This window comes from Stereum hirsutum (assembly GCF_000264905.1).
Source record: "Stereum hirsutum FP-91666 SS1 unplaced genomic scaffold STEHIscaffold_9, whole genome shotgun sequence".
Classification (NCBI taxonomy): domain Eukaryota; kingdom Fungi; phylum Basidiomycota; class Agaricomycetes; order Russulales; family Stereaceae; genus Stereum; species Stereum hirsutum.
Window position 1 is genome coordinate 1,256,362 of NW_006763139.1, and position 22,256 is coordinate 1,278,617.

The window sequence follows — 22,256 nt, forward strand, 5'->3', positions numbered from 1 at the left end:
GAGACCGTGCGCGCGTCGAACGCGGTGCAATCGATCAGTTCAGTCCTTTTCTTTTTTTCTTCCCTCGTCTTGCTATCGATTTTCATCGCGTGAACGATGCAGGACGGTTTTCTGACGGAACGGCGTTTTTATTTGGCGTGTTTGTTTGTATTTTGCGCAGTGTTTTGAGCACGGACGGACGGACGATGGTGATCCTCTAGCCTTTACTGCTCACGTTCACCTGCTCACCTGCTCATTCTCTGGAGAGACGACGCCACGCCACCGTCTTCGAGACTCCCCAATCGTGTATACAATCTCGTTCGACCTTCTCCTTCTGGCGGTCCGTCCCCAGCTGTCTGTTGCGTCCAACGATCACTTCTCGTACCCGCTGCCCAGCAGTGCCGTTATTGCACACACGACCTAAAGGATATAATCTCTTTCCGTCTGAACGTATTCCTCGTCCTTCTTGACTTGCTCCTTCACGTACTACTCCCTTGACTAGTCGCCAACCATGAAGGTGCGTCCTCCAGCCATCGTTCATGACGCAAACCGAGTAACCGACACTTACGACTTCCGTCCTACCACTCTATGCATTTAGTTCGGAAAGCAGCTGCAAGCGGAGATCATTCCCGGCTGGTCAGAGTATTACCTCGACTACAAGTTCCTCAAGAAGATCGTCTCTTCCCTCGCTGCGAAACGTCCAGCTTCAGAGGCTGCCTCACTCGCACTCGGTATTCGACCTGCGGATATCCTCACACCCGTAGCTCAGACTCATGCGCTCTCACCAGTTCATACACATCGTTCGATCCTCAGTGGGACCAGTGATAATAATAATGAGGAGGGGAGTGCAAGTGGAGAGGAGGAGGGTACGGGTGTGCCGATGCAGGTGGATGTGGCTGTAGATTTGGGGATGGATGAGCCTCCGGTGTTGACGACGATGGGTCAAGACGACGATAGGGGCCCGGATTTCCAGGCCCATAAGGCCGCGTTTTTCTTCAAACTAGAAAGAGAGCTCGAGAAGGTATGCTTCACCTTCATATCTTTGCTCTTGCTCAACACCGATTGTCTTGTCTGTGCTAATCTATTATATGTGTTAGATCAACGCGTTCTACCTGCGCAAAGAAGCAGAACTAAAACTCCGTCTCGAAACGCTCCTCTCGAAACGGCGAGCTGCGGCCATGAGGGTCATCCCGAATGGGATCGACGACACGACGGATAATTATGTGGAGTGGAAAGCGGTCGAGGAGGGGTTTCATCTCTTGGAGCGAGATTTACAAAAGCTCCAGGTAAGGCTATCCCGCAGATCAGATTTATCCGAGCTTGCACTGACCCTCTTGTGGCGGTGGCACGACAGAACTTTATCGAGATCAACGCGACGGGATTCCGCAAGATCCTCAAGAAATGGGATAAACGGTCGAAATCGACCACCAAAGAGCTATATCTGGCCAGACAAGTCGACGTCCAACCTGTGTTTAACAGACAAGTACGCCTTCATGACTATCACTATCACCGTCACCCTCTTCCCTCTTCCCCTCTCATCCTCAACTGGTTTATGTCCAATCCTGATTTGATTATTTTCTCCGTTTGTGATTTTATAGCTCATCTCCGAACTCTCAGACACTGTAACAGCCTGCCTAGTCGACATCACCGACATCTCCTCCGGCCTCTCCTTCTCCGACATCCCCACCGCCCCCGACGTAGACGAACTCCTCCTCCTCCAACAGCTCTCCGCCGAACTCGGCCCCTCGTCCTCGTCCTCCACCCTCACTACCTCGCTCTTCCGCGACCTCGAATCTGACCTGCGTAAAGCCGTGGCGAACGCGGACAAGGCTGCCATCAGGTCGATCGTGGCTTATTCGGACACGCTGGCGAAGCAGGAACAGAGCAGGAACAAGGCGAATATTACGAGGGTGCTTTGGAGGGCTGTCGTTGATGCGCCGGAGGAGTTGGCGGATTTGATCCTTGAGACTTCGAGGGCTAGTTCTTCTGCTAGAGATACTGGCGCGGAAGAAAAGACCACTTCGACGACGACAGAGGGGACGGGAAAAGCTTTCGATTGGACCTTCGTGGACGATATCAACGGGCGCACTTGTCTCCACGAAGCCTCGATAACAGGCGCCCTCCGCCTCGTTTCGATGTGTCTGGCACACGACGTCCCAGCCTCCGCCATCGACGTCTACGGTCGTTCCGCGATCCACTACGCCGCTATGAACGGCCACGCGGACGTCTGTCGGCTCTTACTCCAAGCGGGCGTGAGCCCGTACGTGAAGGATATGGAGAATTACAGCCCAGTGGTCTATGCGACTTTGAAAGGCTGTGTGGATTGTGTGAGGGTGTTGGTGGAGGAGGGAGGTGTGCCTGCGCAACCGAGGGGAGAGGAGAAGGAGACGGATTTGATCCCGTTGAGTCTGGCGGCACTGGCGGGACATATGGATGTGGTGTTGTTGTTGCTCGAGCATGGGGCGAGGTCGTTACCGAATTCGAATGGGGAATATCCGATACATTTCGCGGCGAGGAAGGGACATGCGGATATTTGCCGTTTGCTCGTCCAGCCTGTTCATGCGCGTCCGAATACGGAAGGCTTGAGTGAAGGAGGAGAGGAAAGACACGAAGGATGGGATAAGGCGGATAAGTATAACGAGTGGACGCCGCTTTTCCATGCTGCGAGGTGGGGACATGAGGATTGTGTGAGGGTGTTGTTGGAGGCGGGCGCGAGGAGGGAGGTGGTGGATGAGGTGGGTTGTTTGGCGGTGCATTGGGCGGCCTGGTACGGACATATGGGATGCGTCGAGCTGTTGTTGCCCAAGGGTGGCGGTGGCGCGCCGGGTGTGGCGCGGGGGACCAAGGAGGATGCGGCTTCGTGTGCCACGGTTGGGGCGGGGATAGGGATGGATGTGAGGAGTCCGTCAGAAAAGTCGACGGGGTCGAGTGGGCTGAGAGCATTGGATTCGGATATTGATCTGATTCCTTCGCTTTCGTTGCCACCGCCTATGATGCCGCATAGGGTGTATGGGCACAATTATCTCGACAAGCAGTGTCTCGTTCAGGTGACTATTGGCGGCACTGATCATTCGACTTTGTCCTCCCCCACTTCATCAACCTCCACACCAGGCTCCAGTTCCAAGGACGCCTCGACTCCCGCCGTCCGGCTCCACCCCCGCCTCCTCGGCTCCTCCTCCCTCGGCATGTCCCTAGGCCTCGACATCCCGACCCCGACCCCGCTCTCCTCCCCGATATTCAAGCTCGTCATGACCTCCTCCCCTAACACTACCTCCGCCCCGCACTCGATCTCGCTCCCGATCGCGGAGAACGACGTGCACGTGCAGACGTTCCAGGCGCCCGTTTCGACGCTGGAGCGGCTCAGCCTCGAGTTTTCGCTCTATCCGAATTTCGGGACGAAGACGGTGGGGAGGGCGGTCGCGCTGCCGAGCTTGTTTGGGAGGGGGGAGAAGGAGAATAGTGGGAGGTTTGTGTTGCCGATTTTGGACCATCGGCTGCATGTTATTGGCGAGGTGGGTATCTGCGTTTGGATTCTCCTTTTTTCCTGCCCGGTTTTTTTTGAGAACATTTGAGTGTTGACCTTTTTGTGGGTTTTTCGTAGGTGTCGTTTGGGATCAATATTATCACGCCGTTCGAAGGTGTGACGCTCGAGATCGGGGGAGCAGTGGAGACGTATTGGAAGTCGCTCTCGACGCCGAACGTCGTCGGTTCGAGCCCATCGCACTCACACTTACATTCGACACACCCACCGCACCTACCCCACGGGCACACGCACTCGCCACATCCTTCGAACCCACTGAAACGGGCATCACCCATGTCACCCGCTCTGGCTTCTATACGTCCATCACCGGCTCAGCCAAGACCGTTTGGGTCTCCACTTGCGAGGCCGTTGTCGAGTATACCTACCACATCTGTTACTTCTACTATGCCCGCGCATTCTCAGTTCCATCAGTTGCCGCACCAACATCAAATCGCTCCACAGACCTCAGCCTCGACACCAATACAGTCCGCTCTGCAGCAACAGTCGGCATCTTCCCAACCGCCGATCCCGACTTTACAACAGCCTACGGCTGTGTCATCCGTCACGGGCACGTACGTCCATCTCATTGTGCAGGTGACAAAGGATCTGCAGCCGGTTTTATACAGAGAGTGGAGGTTGCCAGAGGAGGAGTATGAACTCGGGGTTGCGGATGTGAGGTTGGACCAGCTTGAGAGGTTGGGTGGGAGGACGGAGAGGACGATGGAGGATGTTGTCAAGACGGAGGTAAGAGGTGGGAATGGGAACGGGGAGACGGCGAGAGAGTGGCATAGCGTCGGGTCGAGAGCGATGGTTACGCTGGAGGAGTTCCTCAAGGTATTTTTTGTCGGAGTTCCCTCGTCTTGAGAAATATGCTAATAATAGGATCTATCCACGTTTGTAGTCGCTGCCCGTATCACTCGGTGTATGTCTAGAGCTTGCTTACCCTTCGGCCAAAATTCGCGAAAAAGTCTGCCGGAATAATATCCCGCTTAACGACTTCATCGATGCGGTTCTGAGAACGGTATATCATACATCTGCATTGTCGGAAGGTCGCCCCTCCGGTTCAGGTCCAGGTCTGGACTCGGCGCATACGCACGGATTCGGTTATGGATACCAGAGCCAGAGTCAAAGCACGGGGAGGAGGAAGGTCATCTTCACGTCGTTCAGCGCTGACGCGTGTGCGGCGGTGAATTGGAAACAGCCGAACTGTGAGTCTTTTCATTTCGAACTTTTTTTGGGTTTGGGGTCGATGCTTCTCTCTGCCGTACATACTGCTATATATGCCGTGTTCATTTTAAGCATGTTGGCTGTACGAGTGCAGTCAAAGCGTTGGGTCATCACGGGTCTACCCTGTTCATTTCGTCTCATCTGAATTTTTATTTCATTTCGCTCGCTGTTGAAAGTCGTGTTTTCTGACGTCCTCCTTATCATACACGTTCCATACCATTGACATCGTGCGCTTTCATTCCTCGTCGTGTCTATCCCCGCAGATCCAGTCTTCTTCGCATCACAATGCGGCGCAAAGAGTCGTGCACCGCTCAGTCCGACGGCGCTCACCATAGGAGATGCCTCCGATCAGAGACTGTCCAGTCTCCATGCGGCGGTCGAGTTCGCGAAGACGAATAATTTGCTCGGCGTGTTTCTGGACGCGGATGTTCTGGTGCGTTTCTTTCATCTACAATCCATCTACTTATTGCGTTTAATCTTCTGCGCTTCTGACCGACTGGTTCTTTTTTATGCTGAAATGAACAGGTCACGGTGCCCTCGCTTATGCGTGGCGTGAGGGATGCAGGGCTCCTCATTGGGACGTACGGCTCACCCGAATCGATGTCTGTGCTGTCTTCATCGTCATCTGCTTCTGCGTCGATGCAGACAATGGCCACGGGCACGAACACGGACATGGTCACTGTGGATGCGTTGTTCCAGGAGGGCGTGTTCACGTTTCCCTGATTCGCTGCGATAGCGACAATATGCACGAGTTTGGGTTTCTCTTTTGGGTCCCTAAGTTATTGTCATCGTGCGATGGTATGGTGTTGTGTGTGGTGGGAATGTTGGCCCGTGGGTATGATGTCATCCGTTAGAAGGAGGTGTAGAAAAGGTGTATATTACAGGATTCGTCATTCGGTGTAAGATTTAGTGGAATGGAATGTAGTCACATGCGATGTAGCGATCACTAACGAGACGACAGAAGACAATACCAGTACAATAGAGTACAGTACGAGATGTTATACTGTAAGCAACAGGAGGCAGGGCTATTAGCAATACCTTAACGATGAACGGAGACGGACATGAAGGTCATTAATACTATAGAATTGGACAAAGAAGTATTCGGGAGGCCAGAAAAATGAGGCTGCGTGGAAAGATGGTGGGTTGACGATATGAATGAGCCGTGATCGTCGTGCGTTTCATCTCGCGTGTGAATCGGTCCAGCAAGTTGAATGAAGTAAGGGTCTGACTCCATTGGCCGTGCAGTTGATATATGAGGTGGGTCGGTCGGTCTCCGGGGTGTCTAGCACTCCCCGTGTGCGGGACTTCATACGGAGGCATGGTACAACAACGCGTAAGCCCCCCCGAGATCGAGGAGTTCCTCGTGAGTCCCGAACTCTATGATGGCCTTCCATATACGAACAAGGACATTGGCACCATATGGAGGGGAGAACAAAAAGATAAGAGGTACGTGAGCGAACAGAAATATAGTATGGAGAAAAGCAGAGGCATACCCCGTGTTCCATCATAGCGATCTTGTCGGCTCTCCGCGCAGTGGACAGACGATGGGTGATGAAGATAGTCGTCTTCGTCTTTCTTCCGTTGTCCTCGCCACCCGAGCGAGAGATTCTGTCCAGAGTGTCGAATATATTGCGCTGTGCGTGTGAGTCGAGGGATGAAGTCTTGCGTCGTATTCCGTAGGGCGGAAATCAGTGGTCAGTTACGACTGATGCTGAAAGCAGCAAGAAAATCTATAGGGGAAGAATATCTACTCACAGGTTCATCGAAGAGCAGCAGGTCAACTTCAGGCCGATGGGCACGCATGAACGCGCGCGCGAGGGCAATGCGTTGCCACTAGTAGACACACAAAACCACATGCATCAGCATACACCAGACACCCAAGCATTCCCTCCGATGGAGCTAGAAAAATCAGACACTTGCCTCACCACCAGACAGACCATGCGGCATCCACTCTTGGTCTACGCCCATCATGCCCGGCCCAGTATACGCGCCATACCCAGCCCCCGAGCCCTGACTCCCAGACGCCCCCATCGCATCGAATCCCACAGCATCGAGTACGGTCTCCAGACCCTTCGGCAATGCATCTACAACCTCTTCTCCCTCGGCCAGCCTTATTGCCCTCCGTACAGGTCCATCGCGCGTACCACTAACATCCGAGCGCATATCCTCCACACGGCCGACCCCGACATTGTCCGTCACCGTTCCGTTATATCTCGAGAACTGTTGGAAAATGGCGGTGCAGACGCGATGGAGGTCGGAGGGGTTGTAGAGCCGAATGGAAGTGTCGTTGAGCGTGAGGGAGCCGGAGTGGAAGTCAATGATGCGGAGGAGGATTTTGGCGAGGGTTGATTTGCCTAGTATGATTGAAAAAGTATGAAGATGAAGAAAAAGCGTGGTCAGCTCTCCTCTGAAAGTAATAGTGAAGAATGATGGAGCAAGCTGACCAGAGCCATTACGACCGACAAGGGCGAGCGTTTCTCCTGGTTCGAGTGTGAAGTTCACATGGTGAAGGGCAGGTGTAGGACTGCCGGGGTAGGTATATGACAGATCCCTGAGAAGCGTACATGTGAGTCTATCGAGGTGACTGTGATGTAATATAGGAGAGTAGTTGCATACTGTGCTTCTATGCGCATTCCACCGCCGGGTCGGGAAACGTAGGGGACCTGGTCCTCGGGCTTGGGGTTCAAACGTGACTGCCCAACCTCGACGCTCGCCCAGAAGGCTCCCATCAAGAAGACACCCTGGATGGTCATTTGAAGGGTGACCCAGAGACTGCTGAAGGCCTGCACAATGGAATGAATGGAATTGCGGTATAGTGCGAGGGAGCCGAGCGATGTGGATGATTGAAGCATCAGAATCATCGGGATCTACGAAACCAGTACGGTTCTGTCAACTGAACTTTGACCGGCTGAGAGGCAAGCAAGGCTCACGTTCTGCAAGGAAGTGATCACTTCGGCACCGTTGATGTGTAATAGAAGGTTGGATAGGACACGCGGTCCCGTTCTTGCTTGTGGGTGACTTCGGAGACCAAGAGAAGCTCTGCGGGCGTTGGCCCAGGTGTCCAAAATCCATGGTCCCAGGCCAAACAGCATGACTTCCGGTCGGTGAGACTCACTTGTTGAGAGGTGGCGCATTCTCTCCTGTACCTCCGCATTGCGTGCTTCTTCCTCTCCAAAAGAGGGAATGTCAAACCGGTGGCGGTACGGGAAAAGATAGCTCTGGATATAGGGATATGCACAAGACAGAATGGAGAATGCCAGCGTAAACAGGGAGAGTGATTCTGAATCCGAGTGGGCATGGCTGCTGGTGAGAGAATATAGGACGTAGAGATTGGAAAGGATCTCAGAGAGGAGTGTGAAGACGCGGATGAAGTCGAAGGGAGAGAGTAGACCAAATCCGCCTCCAACACCCTGGAATGACGAGACGAACATGTCTGACTCTGCAAGGAGATCGCGGATGACAGAGTCTGACATCATGGTCACATCGAGGCTGACACGCGTCTCGAGTTGCTTGTATTCGATGAGGAAACGCGCGGCTGCCTGTAGGACCTGCTCGTTGTTGGCCCTGAAAGCATCAAAACGGGCGAGACTAATATCAGCATCGGCCGCTGCCAACATAGAGTGAAACGTCCTTACGCGAACGTGTCCAAGGCGTGTTCTACAACCAGTCGCAGGACCTCGGTGCTTAGAAGACGAAGAAGGTGGTGCCACGTAATGTCGATGTCTGTAGACCCGATGAGAGCTTGAATCTGATAAAGAGGTCAGAGGCGCGGTGGGCGGGCCGCTTATATGAGACACATCCGAAGAACCCACCTCGTCAATGATGAGTGCATGAGAGTAGCCTTTGAATACCGGTAGAAGACCGCGCAAGAAACCAAACACTACCGTCAAGAGCGCTCGCCAAGGGTGAAGGCTCCAAAAAATCGCCGACATCTGAGGCGCGCAGAGTTGAGCCAATTTCGTTGCCAAAGAGAATGTCTCTCTGTTGAGAGGACGCTGGGCACCTAGACTATAGGAGCGGCCCTCCCTAGAAATAGTTGAGCGCGATTTTCGCCACAAGTCAAACAAAGAATCCGGTGGCGGCATGGGAGGAGTCGAGCTGGCGTGAGGTTGGCAGGGAACAAAATGAGGCGAAGAGCAAGAGGGTTTATGTAGCCAGTGAGAGGCGAGATATTTAACAGTCATTAGGGCGGGAAAACAGGAGAGAGTCAAATGCAAGCAGGCTTATGAGACTTTACATGAGATACAAGCCGTGCCAGCTGCGATGTCTTTTAAGATATAGCCTCTGTTGGGCAATATCCGGGAGTAGTCAATTTCCCCGGCGTTAGCTTTACCGATTCTAAGTAATCAATGACATCGCGCATGAAACGCAGAGGACATTGTTAGGGCAGGATCCATCGGACCACGGAGCCCACCAAGAGCCCACAGCATCGGAAAAGGCATCCTAGAATTTCGTGGATGGCTCAGAGTAGCCCGGAAGAGTGCGACGAGGCAGTGGTGATGGCTGAGATGGGAGACAGCTAGATAGGAGAACGTTTTCTTGAGGCTTCCCGTCCAGGATGTCGTGGTCCACAAGAGAGTCGACGTGTTGTCTTATTGGACTTGGTTTCGGAGAGTAGCGTGCCTCCATGAACGTTGCTATATATGGTTTCCATGCCGTTTTCCCGGACCCCCTATATTGTTCCGCTAATTTCCGGAAATTTGCGTGGTTTACCCCGCTCGCCGTTCGGAGTCAGGCAAACATCTCCACACTCCTTTGCTTTACCCACCATCCGCCCATATCCATCCATTCCCATGGCCGACAACAACCCCTCCCACGGCGAACTGCTCTCCCATAGTCTACAACAACTTCAACTGCAGACAGAAGCTGCAGCACACGCTGCTGAAGAACGAGGACGTAGTGAGGACATGTCAGGCAAAGAAGCCCACTTTGCTTCCTCGCCTTCGTCTGCTCTGCCAAACAGACTTGACCGAATGGCATCATCTTCTCTGATCCGCGAAGGTTATGGATTTCGACCTACCTCCGGGATCTCCACGCCCGCACTCAACGAGGCTTTCACCGAGGGAGAGAGGGGCAGCCCTCTACCCGATCCGAATGGATTAGGATGGCCAGGTGCGTAACACGTTTTTGTGACGGCGTTGGTATGGGTGTCTAACATTCCACGTCTTTGTTGCACAGCCAAATCTACCGTCATGCGTCTGAACGCCACACCAGACGAGAAGACCGCACGCGAGCAGAAACTTTCAGCTGCGGTCCGTACCGTGCTCGAATGTATCGGAGAGGATCCCGATCGAGAAGGTCTTCTGCGCACTCCCGAGCGTTATGCGAAGGCTCTTATGTGGATGACGAGAGGCTATGAGGAGCGACTGACAGGTGCAAGCCATCTCCTCAGTGCTTCGTCGTCCCTTAACTAAAGGAAAGGTAATGTCCACACACAGATGTCATTAACGATGCTGTCTTCGCCGAGGACCACGACGAAATGGTTTTGGTGAAAGAAATTGACATCTCTAGTTTGTGCGAGCACCACCTCGTCCCGTTCACCGGAAAGGTCCGTGCTCCATTCATTCTGTGATTCAGCCCTGGACGTCTCGGATACGATTCGCTGAATCCAACCGGAACTTCAAATAGGTCGCTATAGCTTATATCCCAAATAAACTCGTTCTTGGACTTTCGAAGTTGGCTCGAATCGCCGAAACCTTCAGTCGGCGGCTACAGGTCCAAGAACGTCTCACGAAGCAAATCGCTCTCTGCGTCCAGGAAGCTATCAAGCCTCGCGGTGTAGCTGTCGTCATGGAGGCAACGTGTGTATCGTACCCTTCTTCCTGCGTGTTGCATCTCCACTTTCATCTTATATCGCCTTACAAATCTCTATTGTTTTCGTTCACAACAGCCACATGTGCATGACGATGCGTGGGGTGCAAAAGCCAGGCGCAGTGACCGTGACGTCCTGCATGCTGGGTTGTTTCCGCACCCAACAGAAAACGCGCGAAGAGTTCCTGACGTTGATCAAGGGACGGTAGACTGCAGGTGTTATGGTTTCAATCGCACTCTCATACATACCGCGATTCAACTCGCAGCCTATCGATTCAACTCGCATCACGATTATCGCATTGCAGTCTCACCACTCCCATCTTCATTCACGGCCATCGGAGAGGGGATAGTTTCATAGAACCCTCTGCCCCGCATTATTATTTTTATTTACTATTACTTTGGCATCACCACTTCGTCACGCATCATCATGCATCACATCTTCATCAACTGACGACATTGTTAGGAGCGGGGGATCCATCTTCACTGTGCAATAGATATTGTAGTACAAAATACAGAATATTGACGAAACACAACCGGGACCATTGAAGTGGAAGGAAAAGAAAAAATTGCGACAGACAATCGACAGCAAATTTGAGATTGGAACGAAAATGACGCCTTGCACGAAGGACAAAAACGAACAGAAGTCCAACTCAAGAACGACGACTACACTACGGCGACTCAGTTCTTTCTCGGAGGACGTCCTTTATCACCCGCCTGAGGATCAATGGGCAGCATCTTCTTCGCGAAGGCACCTGCACCGGGTGCACCACTACTTCCACTAGGAGGGTCAGCATAACGGCCTCGGTTGAGCTTGATCCTCTTTGGCGGTTGAGATGGCGGTTCGACAGCAGGTGGTAGAGGAGGATTTTCAGCCTCGAGTTCTATTGATATCAATGACCAAAGTCAGCCAAAGAAGATAACTCGAGCTTGAAGTGTTTGAAGACAGAGAAATATAGATACGCACCAGCAACTGTGCGCTTCTTCGGAGTCTCTGGAACACGATCATCTCGTCCTTTTTCAGTGGTAAGAGGCGCATCTCCACGCGAAGCATTTGGCGCTTGCGGAAGGCGAGCAATTTCTCTCTCACCGATGCGGGATCGGAGGCTGCCTCCACCAGACGATTCGGGTACGGAAGAAGCAGCAGCAGCAGGAGTAGTAGTAGCAGCTACTGTAGTCGCAGAGGTTTGTCGAGCGCTCGCGGTGACCCCGGCAGGTCCTGAAGCTGTGAGGTGAGGAGCAGTATCCTTTCCTAAACGGTCACGTCCGTTGGATGACGGTTCGATTTTGCTGCTGCTCCTGGCTGGCTCCACAGACGCCATAGCTCTGGGAGCGGATGGCAGGTTCTTGATCGCGGCGGGGCCCTCCGGAGGCCTCTTTTCGCTGGCCTTGACGAAGTAGGAGTCAGCCATCGAATATGGAATGTAAAAAAGAATGGGCTGACCTTATCTCCATCTGTACCATCACGCTCGCGCCTCCGTCGGTCAGAATCTCTGCCTCTATCATGTTCCTTCTCTGAAGACCGGCGACCCCTGTCCTCACGATGGCTCTTGTCTCTTCTTTTAGAAGCACGCTCGGGCTAAGTCGACAAGGAAAATCAACAACGCGTTAAACCAAGAAACAGTCCAAGAGTAACATACCTCATCATCAGCCGGACGCCGTCGCTTTCCAAGAGCTTCATCGCTCGTGGGCTGGGCGCGATGCCGTGAAGGATCTGGGCGAGTGGGTAGTGCTCTCTCATCCGTTGAAGGACCACTACCACGACCGGCACCATCCCTCTCCCTCCTGCTGCTATCTCGCTCCCGGTCCTTCTCATCTCTGCGATGCCTATCACCGCGCTCACGGTCTTTGTCCCGATGGTCACGATCCTCCTTGTCCTTGTCGCGTTCCCTACGATCCCGATCCCTGTCCCTCTCACGGTCTCCATGCCTATCCCTTCCTCGGTCCTTGTCACGATCACGCTCTCGTTCGCCGTCCCGACCTGATGTAGTACGCTCGCGACGTTCTCTTCCGTGAGCAGCATCACGGCGGTCAGAAGTCCTCGGCTCCTGCCTGGCGCTACTATCCCTCTCATCCCGCTTGCTCTCCGACGTTCGCTCACCATCGCGGTCAGCCTTCGGGCGACCACCACTATTCTTGCTCTCCAGACTCGTGTTCCTCGTTCCAGGACGCGTAGGCGGCGACGGCGAACGATGACGAGGGGGCGAGGATGGTCTTGGAGTCCCTGGTCTTGGAGTCCCACGAGGTTCACTGGGCGGAGCCTTCCCTGACTTATCCTCAACAACCTCCTGCTTCCTCCCAATCGTCTGCTTCGCACTCTCTCGCAACTCTTGTGCAGAAACGGTCTGACTCGGGGTCGAGGGCGGAGGCATCACCGGAGCTGGGACGTCCGCGCGAGCTGCTGCCACTCTCTCGTCAAGAGGCCGATGACTTCTGGGCGACTGTGGAGGGGCTTTTGCTGTTGTTATCGAACCGTTTGTGGCGCTGGCACTACCAGTCTGTGGCACCGTGGCAGGAGGGGTGGCGGTTTTGATAGGAGGCAGAGGTTTGCGGGCTGCGAGAGAAGCTGGTGATTCTGGACGTGGGCTGGGTGCGTTCGAGGATGTTCCGGTGTTTCCGTTACGTGTCGGCCGAAGAGCACTGGCGGCGTCTCTGAGCGAAGAACGGGAGTCACCGGTAGGAGCAGAGGATTTTGAGTCTGAATTCGATTGAGGATCGACGTTCATCGGCTCTGCCGGTTTGGAAGGCGTGCCTCGTCCGTTTGTAGCTGGCTGCGTCGGGGTGTCTGATCTTGGCTCGGGACGCACTCGCTTCACGACCTCGGGTCGAGGGATACTGTGGATGAAGTCAGCGAATGATGTGATGTTGTGCGACAAATAAACACACCTATTCATGGCCAACTTCGTGGATGAGAGGCCAGGGCTTTCTCTGCCACTAGAGTTACCATTGACCAGTTGGGCACGAGGTGCTGACGGAGTAGGAGCGACCACAGGTCTGGCCTTGTCGCTTGGTTGAGACGAGGCTGGGCCACTGGGAGGAGCATTGGTCTTCGTCTTGTCAGTGGATGTAGTCGTAGACGGTTTCGGAGAGGGAGCGGCAGGCTGAAATTTACGTATTAGTGGCAATTCGTTCAAGAGCTGTTCGACGACATACCCTCGCTGCAGCATTCTTCGGCGGTGCCCAATAAGACTCCCTCTTCGTCATACCAACACTTATACTATTGCAAAAAACTTTCAGCACATGACGACCAGAGAAAAACAGGAACCAAACGTGACTTACGACTGAGCGAGGACTTTCAAGTCTCCACGTTCCTCCTTCTCAACAAGATGTTCGATCTGCTGGAACAGACCTGGACCAATGCGATCCATGACCGAGGCCAGCGGGAAGACAGGCATGAGCTCTTTCAGGACGAAGAGGGTATTATACACATGCATGAATTCTCCGGTCTGGATACAATCCACGAGAGACTGTAAAAAAACAGTCAGGGCCGTGTATGAGCGAAACGTCCAACCGACCGGATGAGAATGAAGAGGATGAGAAACGAACCTTGAAAAGCTTCTTGTGCCACTTGCGGACGATCTGCTGGAAATTATGCCAGCTCAAGATATCCGACTGTTCGATCACGGGTTTATTGGACCAGGCGTGTTGGAAACCGGGGAGGCAGGTCGTCTTGCCCTTGACGCGGTTCTCGGAGACATAGGCGCGTTCATCCTTGAACCACTTGTGGAGATCGGTGAGAATCCCGCGGAGGAAACGACCTAACGAGTGACACTACTATGAGCTATGCATAGAATAGAATAGAAGAATTTGAAACTTACCATAGTTCCTGGCCTCGTACTCGCTGCAACTGAACACGACCACCCGAACATGATCGCCAAGGAGCTAAAATCAACGCCGATGTAAGTCGTAGTGCTATGTACCATAAAGTGAGGGGCAACGTACTCTGTCGTAGACCATGAGCGTAGACCAGCCAGGTGTACCCAGGTTATGTAGAACCTTGATGATCTGAGCACAGTAATCCGCGTCCATAGGCGATAGAAGGGATCGAGGCTGGAGACAGTGTTCGATGACAGCCGACACAAGCACGGCCGCCTTCGTAGCTAGATCACATAATCCACCCATTAGCAACCGCATCCTCAGGATAAAAGTATCACGGGAGGACATACCATTCGGGAACCAATGTGTCTTCTCCTTCTCCAACCGCTTGAGGGTAACCTCCCGCATAGTAGCCTGTTCCTTAAACTCTTGCGCCAACAAGTTCACGGTCGTCGTATACCGGTCTCTCTTCTGTCGATGTGCAGATGCGGTCTGTCTGATTGCCCTACTTGGAGAACGATCGGCCGCATTGTATAGCCCATCTTCTGAACGAGCGAGGGCGCGTAGTGCCTGCCCTTCTTCCTCATACTTGGCGGCAGGTGGTGCGAGGTCGTACATCGACAGTTGCCAGAATGTAGCATAGAATCCGGGCCTATGTAAGATACAAACGGTTGAGCATAAGGGAAGGGAAGGCTGCGTGTACGAATAAAGCTACGTACCCGAATATGTTCATCGCCTCTTTCGGGGCAATCCTCTTCAGATCGTCGAAGTACTCCTTCAACTGAGGCAACCACGGACTCTGCTGTAAAACCTAACCGTCAGACACCCTGCCATGCAAATCACAAGAGCCCAAACGTACCTCGACCGGCGGTGACATATCCACATCGCCCGACGACTTGCTCTCCGACACAGTGTACTTCGTTTCGCCATTGCCCTCAGTGATCGAAGCGGTGCTCGTGTCCCCGACCATAGGAGACGCGATCCGAGAGGATGAGGCGGTAGGATCCCGTTTAGCAGCGAGTGCAGCCTTCAACCTCTTCTCAGCCTCCTCGCTGGCGACGCGTTCCTGCTCCTGTGCAGCCAACGCCGCAGACTACGTGCGTCGTAAGAAGTGGATAGAGATAAAGTGAGAACGACGCGAATGGCGAGGAGAAAGAAGATGCGAGGGAAAACGTACCAGGATGGCAGCTTGTACGATCGGTCGGATGATGAGCATGCATATGGGCGCAGCAATCCCATACACCTCATGCAGGTCCGTCAACTTCGGAACCACCTTCTCCTCATAGTCTTTCAGGCTGACAATAGAAGGTGTCGTAGTCACCTCCAGATACTGCATGAGCACGCCATGGGTCTGAAAAAGCGATCAACCACAATATACCGTGAGCACTTGAAAGTTGGACCAGTTCGACAGAACTATACCCACCATATCGAACAGATTCGACAAGCTCTTCAACGGCGTATTCTGTGCTTGATACACCGCCGACTGCCTCATCTGCGCAACTTGCACCAGCAACGGCCTCGCCAAATCCGTCTCCAACAAATACCTCCCCAGCCTCCCAGGGCCCTTATAACTCACATCGCCCGGGTCGAGCTTCGCGCCCCTAGTATACGACGCGATCGCCTCGATCCTCAGCGTCTGTCCACCTGCGAGCGCGACGATTTGGGACTCCGTCATGCTGGGCAGGGGCTCGATGCCGGCCATGTGGCGGATGAGCTCGCGGAGGACGACGATGTCCGAGGTTTGGTTGTTGTAGAGTTGGTTGACAATGTAGCGCAGGATGGGACCGATGTCGGCGGCGTAGCGACGGTAGAGCGCGCCTGAGAACGCGGCGAGACCTGATTCGAAAGCGCAGTGTTAGCCATCCATGCCTCCCCATCGAAATCGACTAATGAAAAAAGAAAAAACAAAGACGTACTGAGCAGCCAATCAGAAGTATTAACCCCGTCCGCCTTCACCCTCTCCTTGTTCGGGTTCGCCAACGCGTCCAAGATCGTAAACCCAAGAATATCAAATCCCATATTGGTCAAATACCGCATCGACTTAATCGCCGTCTCCGCCATGTTCTCATACGCCGTGACCTGCTGCACGACGAGCGCAAAAAATGGCAGCGGGTTCGAATGCGCGAGCTTCGCCACCGTGCCCTCGTACATCAGCACGTTATCCTTCGTCAGCCGCCGCAGGACTGCCTTCGCCTCGCGGTCTGTTTCTGCTTGTCGGACGCGCAGCTCAGGGTGCGAGGAGTACATCCGGTTGCGCCATTCGCCGTAGAGCCTCCAGCGGTCGGTCGTTTCGAATTGGCGGAGGAGGTTCCAGATTTCGACGGTGCAGACTGCGTTGCCACGGATGAGGGGGAGAGCGGGGAGAAGGTAGAGACGGAGGATTTTGATCCAGAATTGACCGGTGGGATGTTCCGGGTCGATGTATTTCGCGTCTGGAGCCTGCTAATCACGGAGAACAAGTTTGAGTTCGATCGAACGAAAGCGAGAAGAATCGACGAGTGGCAGGTAAAGTAAATGAAGGGATGGACATACGTCTTTGATGATCTGCGAACGACCAAGTCGCATGAACTTCGTCATAAAAATCGGATCCCTTGATATCTGCAACCCAACAAAAGCCATCAACGGCTCGACCACGTCCACCAAATCCTCCATCGTCGTCGCCAACGGCACCCTATCCTTCCAAAGCGGGTAGAAATACACCCACTCCACCGTGCTCGTCGGAGTCGGCGTAGGCGCAGTAGTCGACAGCTTCACCTTTCTCGTAGGAACCTGCAGCGTTCCGCTGCCGGTATAGCGTGCTTTGGGCTGGGTATACGAAGGGCTGTGTTCTTTCTGGACCTGGTTGGATTGGTAGAGCGGGTCTACCGAGTGTCTCAAGATGCGTAATAAGAGGTCGGCGATCTGGGGATGGGCGTCGACCATCCACCGGTATTTTGATAGGATGGCCAGTGCGGGACGAAGGGCTCCAACACCTAGAAGTGCTAAGAGGACGCCAAGTTTCTGATTTGGGATGCGTTTCGGTTCAGAGAGCGTCGCGGCAGGTTTCTTTGAATCTGTTGCTGAGGCTGCAGAGCGCGATGATCTGGATTCCAGGGGAGCAGCCATGGCGAGAGCGCTACTGAACTTGACAGCGTTTATTCGGGCCTGGACGGACGCCATGTAAGCTATATGTTCTACGTCCTGCATGTCTTCCTCGGAGGGCGTGAGGTGAGGATAGAGATCTTCTAGGGTAATAAAGCCGTCTCGAATAAGGAGCGCGGCGGTCAAGTCGAGCGACTGTGGAGTTGACTCTGGGACGTCCGGAGACTACGAAGATGTTCAGCGGTTTTGGTCCGGATATGTAGTTGCGGATGTGCGCACCTGATAATGGCGGAACTTGAAGCCCAAGACCTGCGCCAACACCCTCGGGTTGCTCCCTTTCGGTGGTGGCATAGCCCGCGGTGCGTTCTCTCCTTCCGCGATCGTCAGTACCTCATCCAGTGTCTTCCCCGCATAGGGTGACACCTTTGCTTCACCATCCATCTCCACATCCCCATTCACATCCAACAATCCCTTCCCCTTCTCTTTTTCCACCTGTACAACACTGTGCCCCTTCCAAGGCGACAGTCCGAGGAGAACGAGGAAGAAACTCCAATGCGTTGTCAAATGGACATCAAACACGTCGAGGATGAAGTCCAGGGCCCTGTTAGGGTCGAGGTCGAAGTACCCGACGATGCTCACGACGCGTTCCCAGACCGGTTGTGCGCGCTCGATGAGTTCCGCATGCGATTCAGCAGGGAGCGCAGCAGAGGCTAAGTGTGGCGGGGGTAGCGAGCTCGTAACCTCCGCGACGAGCTTCGAGAAGCCTTCCGATTGTTCGCGGAGGAGGTTGTACTTGGTCTGCTTGTAGCTACAGGGTGGCGCGAGTCAGTTGGCAGTTCGTATGGATGGGGAAGGAAGCTGGGCAGGGAGGAGAAACGAAACATACAAGAGACCTGTTCGTGTCCTGATCTCCTTCTTCTCGTAGGCTAGCTTGTCCGCCCAGAGCCCGGCATTCACGATCAATGTCATATCGAGCCTTTCCCGACACAAATTCGGGTCCAAGATCCCGGCACGCTATGCATTCTCGCATTAGCCACCAAAAACCTCTTAGGAAAGGAAAAAAAATAGGGAGACATACCAATAATTGCTTCGTGATATAAACCAAAGTCTCCTTATCCTTCTCCGCGTTCTGCTTCGCCTTCACCGTCGCAGCCGCATCACTTTCCGCAATCTCACCCTTCGCCTTGGCCTCTGCAGCCGCCTTCGCATCTCCAACCACAATATCCAGCTGTTCGTCCGTCGCCCAGATAGTGTCCACGAGCAACTCGCCGAACGCCTGCGTGGCGCTCGGAGTCGGTGAGGCGTCGTGTGACGTCCCGGGCAGGCCCTGGAGCGTCAACTCCACGAAACGAATCAGAGCATCAGAGGACAGGGTGTATTTTGCTGGCCAGGTCACGAGGGTGGAGAGGAGGAGGGTGTGATAGGCGGTGGTCAATGCGTTGGAGGATCGGGGATCGGTGGGATTGGAGTGAAAAGGGACGAGGAGGTTTCGACTACGAGTTTACTTAGGTTGTGTTATACTACTAGGAAGAATGAGGTGGCATACCATTCGGATTCACCGTTCTTAGACCATGAAGAGAGATATCCCTGGACTTGAGCGACCAGTTCCATGCTGTGCCGAACGACACGAAGTGTTTAGAGACGCGCGAGGCGACTGAGACTTGGAGTCTGATAGCGAGTTCTTCGACTGATTTCGCTGGATTATACGGCGCGTACGCTCATGCGAAGAAAAGGAAGAAAGTTCTGGGTTGTGGAGGGAAGAGTATGGATGGAGACGGAGACGGAGTGGTTGAAGAGCAAGAACAGTGGCTCAGGCCGTCACGGCGCGTGGCGCATGCCCCGGCTCCGGGCGCTCGGCGATTGCCTTGGCTTGAAACTCAGACAACAGCACGCCCAATTTGGGGGCCTCTCGCGCCGTCGTTCAGTCTCAGGATATCGAGGAGACGTTCCGTTGCCTTTCAGTTATCCACAGCCTCTTCTTTGTGGGTCTTCAACTCTGCTCGGGTGCTCTTCGTTTCCACCTTTACTTTCTGCTGGCAGCATGGAATCACACTCGACAACACGCAGGGCGAACATGACGCTCGCAGCCTTTCAGTATATTTATACTACTCGCCACTCTCTGTCGTGACACTAGGGGCCTAACTCTTGATAGTCATGCTTGTGGACACGGCCACTGCATCATCTAGTCTACGGTTACCAACTCTCTATAAAACGACAATGCGAAGACACTTCTCAGAACTTTTGTTCGGATCAGCGAATGCTATCATACGGACCTATTCCTCGCTGTACCGATCGCAAGACTAGCATAATTGGTGTCTACAGAGCCTCCGACCCATCTTTCATCCGCCATCGCAGGTTCTTCAGCACCGTAGGGCGGATAGTACGCAAAGAAAGGAACAGTGGTTGTAGCAGGAGGTTACGCGAGATTCCCAGTGGCTTCGTTTGTCCATTTCTTCCGGGTCTCTGACGAGTCGAAGCAGTTTCAGGCGCGGGCGATGGATACTCCTGCACTCCCACATCTCTCGCTGTACTGAAACCAATTATACTCTTCCCATCTTCGCTCACAATAACCTATCTTGATGCTTATGATCCCTGAGTGATGGTAGTATCCGGTTGGAATCGTCCAACTGATTGACTGACGTGTCGGTACGAGTACAAACTACATCACAGCCTAGAGCATGGTCGTACATCAGACCATCGAAGACAAGGCTGAGAGTGAGGGAGTGAGGGTTCGTCATCAGTCTCCGCAAGTGCCTGACATGCTGCACACGATAAGCAAGCCTTGCGCAGAGAGTTCGTTGGAAATATCGAACAAGGATGCTGAGACGTCATAAGTAGAGTATGATGTCTGAGAGAAAGGAAAGGACTAGGACTCCTTCGAAGTGGAGAGTGTTTGTACTAGACGGGGGCCGCCGGAGAGTGAGAGAATCGGAGAAGGCGCTGATGCGTGCTGTGTTTGTCATCGCCCGAGGAAGATTCGCGCCACCTCAGCCAGTTCTCAGCTCAGCCTGCTCCTGCCACCGCCGTCCACACCCTCCTCCCCATCGCTACCACTCCCGACCGTCGTCGCCCACCACGGTCTGCTAGAGCCCACCCGTCTAAGGGCGCCTCGGCGTTTCTCGCAGTGCTCATTCGAAGTAAAGTAAAGCAAAAAGCATCCAACAACGAACCCCAGCCAACTTCTAGTCATGTTCGCATTGCTCTTCGCTACTTTCCTCGCTGCCGTCGTCCTCCTCTCCCTCCGCATTCCGTCTGTCTGGCTCTCCCTCATCGCCCATGATGAGGCCATGGACGCCCACGAGCTCGGTTTAGCCTTGGTTGCTACGCGTATGTCTTCCGGTCACTCACCGTTGCTTCCGTCTCCTCATTATCCATTCACCCCACCAGGAAATCCATTCCGTGAAAGCGGGCCCCCAGCCTGCATGGCAAAGCTCATAATGCTCCGACACAAGGTACGAGTCTGTTCTCCATTCTCCATTCACCTCTCCCCGCTATCTACAAAACGCACGCACCCCAACCCCAATCACATCTCTGTCCGACTCCCGAACCGCAACCCAAATTCTCACGCGCCATATTTGCCTCACCCTCAACCGAAAACAGCTGAACCAAACGACCGCCCGTAAACGTCGTCCATCCAATACCATGGTCGTCCGCCAGGCTCCTCGTCTTCACGCGCATTCGCTCCCCCACGTCCAACCACGGCAACGTCCACCAGTGCCATGGGTCCGCATCCCGAGAAACTTCGGGAAGCAGCATCATTGACGCCCACGATACCTCGACTGGACTCCTCGACGACCGGCCTTTCTCCGACATATACATATATATACATTGTACCCCACACCACCACCGCCTTCTGCATCGACTCAGAAACACCAGACCTACCTCCCTCGCTCGCCCCTTGTCATTTGCTCCGGTTTGCCCCGTCACCCCTGTAAACGTCTTTCATGCGGTTCAATTATTCATGAAACCCGGAACGAATGATTCCTTCACGCCTACTATCCCCCACATCCACGATCTGAGCGACGCTTGTCCCCCTGTTGTCCGCGTTCGCTAATGTTCCCATTGTTTATTTTTCGAGCCGCCCTTCTAGCTTACGATCTCTGTTGCGAACAGACACTTCTCCTCTTCCTACACCTCACCCATCCCCTATCCCCTATTCGTGATTCCTTCAACCGACCTCGACCTCTATTCCCACATACCATCCCGAACGATCATCCTTTTTTTACCCCTCCGCCTTCGCGTATTTATATTCTATACCCAATCTATCTCCCTCTTTTGGTTCCATCCACGCGGTTCATCTTCGATTCGTTGACAGAGGCGCTCACGCTTGGGTGTTCGTTAAAGATCGAGGGCTTATCTTACCCTATGTGACATTTCTTCGAACGTGGAGCCGAGATTATCCTTTCGCTTTTCGTCCTGTCCCGATATTGTGTTTCCTACTTGGCCGGACAGCGAAGTCGGAGGTTATTATGTGGTCTGTCTGTCTGTTGTGAGCATAGAGCGTTTTCCTTGTCCTCTTCTTTCTCCGTGTTTTGACGTCCCGTCTCGAACTCGTTTGTCTTTCCGTTCTGCGTCGTATCGTTCCCCTTTCATATTGTGGTTTGTGCGGATTCCGTTTTGGGGGTCGGTACGAGATGCAGGTTGTGTTACTTATGAGCAGTCGGACGTGCTGTGTGTTATGGTTTGGCTTGGGTTTGCCAGGGGCTTGGGTTAGTCGCGACGTTCTTGTTGATGTCAGCGGCGATGTGTCTTTTGTTTTTGCTTTTCTCTTCTCTTCTCTCCTCTTCTCTTTTTTTTTGTTGATTCCTGGTTTCGGGCTGGGATT

At 53.6% G+C, this 22,256-nt stretch overlaps 5 protein-coding genes across 5 annotated transcripts; 3 read left to right on the top strand and 2 right to left on the bottom strand.

Moving 5' to 3' along the window:
- Positions 1-490: 490 nt before the first annotated feature.
- STEHIDRAFT_158180 (uncharacterized protein) lies at positions 491-5,449 on the top strand (the record flags this gene model as incomplete). The annotated part of the gene is made up of 9 exons (XM_007305514.1): positions 491-514; positions 578-1,000; positions 1,077-1,265; positions 1,334-1,462; positions 1,578-3,491; positions 3,581-4,333; positions 4,401-4,707; positions 4,990-5,159; positions 5,252-5,449. 9 exons carry the CDS (start codon positions 491-493, stop codon positions 5,447-5,449), a joined length of 4,107 nt encoding a protein of 1,368 aa, XP_007305576.1.
- Positions 5,450-6,032: 583 nt separating this feature from the next.
- STEHIDRAFT_59915 (P-loop containing nucleoside triphosphate hydrolase protein) lies at positions 6,033-8,910 on the bottom strand (the record flags this gene model as incomplete). The annotated part of the gene is made up of 9 exons (XM_007305182.1): positions 6,033-6,113; positions 6,220-6,387; positions 6,482-6,559; positions 6,641-7,080; positions 7,171-7,277; positions 7,343-7,593; positions 7,657-8,290; positions 8,362-8,474; positions 8,539-8,910. The coding sequence occupies 9 exons, from the start codon at positions 8,908-8,910 to the stop codon at positions 6,033-6,035; spliced, it is 2,244 nt and encodes a 747-aa protein (XP_007305244.1).
- A 1,008-nt stretch (positions 8,911-9,918) lies between these two features.
- STEHIDRAFT_132098 (GTP cyclohydrolase I) lies at positions 9,919-10,746 on the top strand (the record flags this gene model as incomplete). Its single annotated transcript, XM_007305515.1, has 4 exons — positions 9,919-10,099; positions 10,165-10,274; positions 10,355-10,527; positions 10,617-10,746. 4 exons carry the CDS (start codon positions 9,919-9,921, stop codon positions 10,744-10,746), a joined length of 594 nt encoding a protein of 197 aa, XP_007305577.1.
- Positions 10,747-11,002: 256 nt separating this feature from the next.
- STEHIDRAFT_99137 (uncharacterized protein) lies at positions 11,003-19,142 on the bottom strand. The gene is made up of 20 exons (XM_007305516.1): positions 18,978-19,142; positions 18,510-18,924; positions 18,318-18,445; positions 17,711-18,239; positions 16,883-17,656; positions 16,267-16,792; positions 15,774-16,186; positions 15,528-15,701; positions 15,210-15,443; positions 15,070-15,152; positions 14,701-15,002; positions 14,477-14,634; positions 14,353-14,416; positions 14,081-14,292; positions 13,814-14,001; positions 13,688-13,751; positions 12,175-13,635; positions 11,979-12,113; positions 11,502-11,922; positions 11,003-11,418 (listed from the first exon to the last, which is right to left on the bottom strand). The coding sequence occupies exons 1-20, from the start codon at positions 19,040-19,042 to the stop codon at positions 11,216-11,218; spliced, it is 6,549 nt and encodes a 2,182-aa protein (XP_007305578.1). The 5' UTR covers positions 19,043-19,142; the 3' UTR covers positions 11,003-11,215.
- Positions 19,143-20,451: 1,309 nt separating this feature from the next.
- Positions 20,452-21,652, top strand: STEHIDRAFT_169442 (uncharacterized protein). Its single transcript, XM_007305517.1, has 3 exons — positions 20,452-20,758; positions 20,819-20,883; positions 21,032-21,652. Exons 1-3 carry the CDS (start codon positions 20,620-20,622, stop codon positions 21,191-21,193), a joined length of 366 nt encoding a protein of 121 aa, XP_007305579.1. The 5' UTR covers positions 20,452-20,619; the 3' UTR covers positions 21,194-21,652.
- The last annotated feature ends 604 nt before the right edge of the window (positions 21,653-22,256 follow it).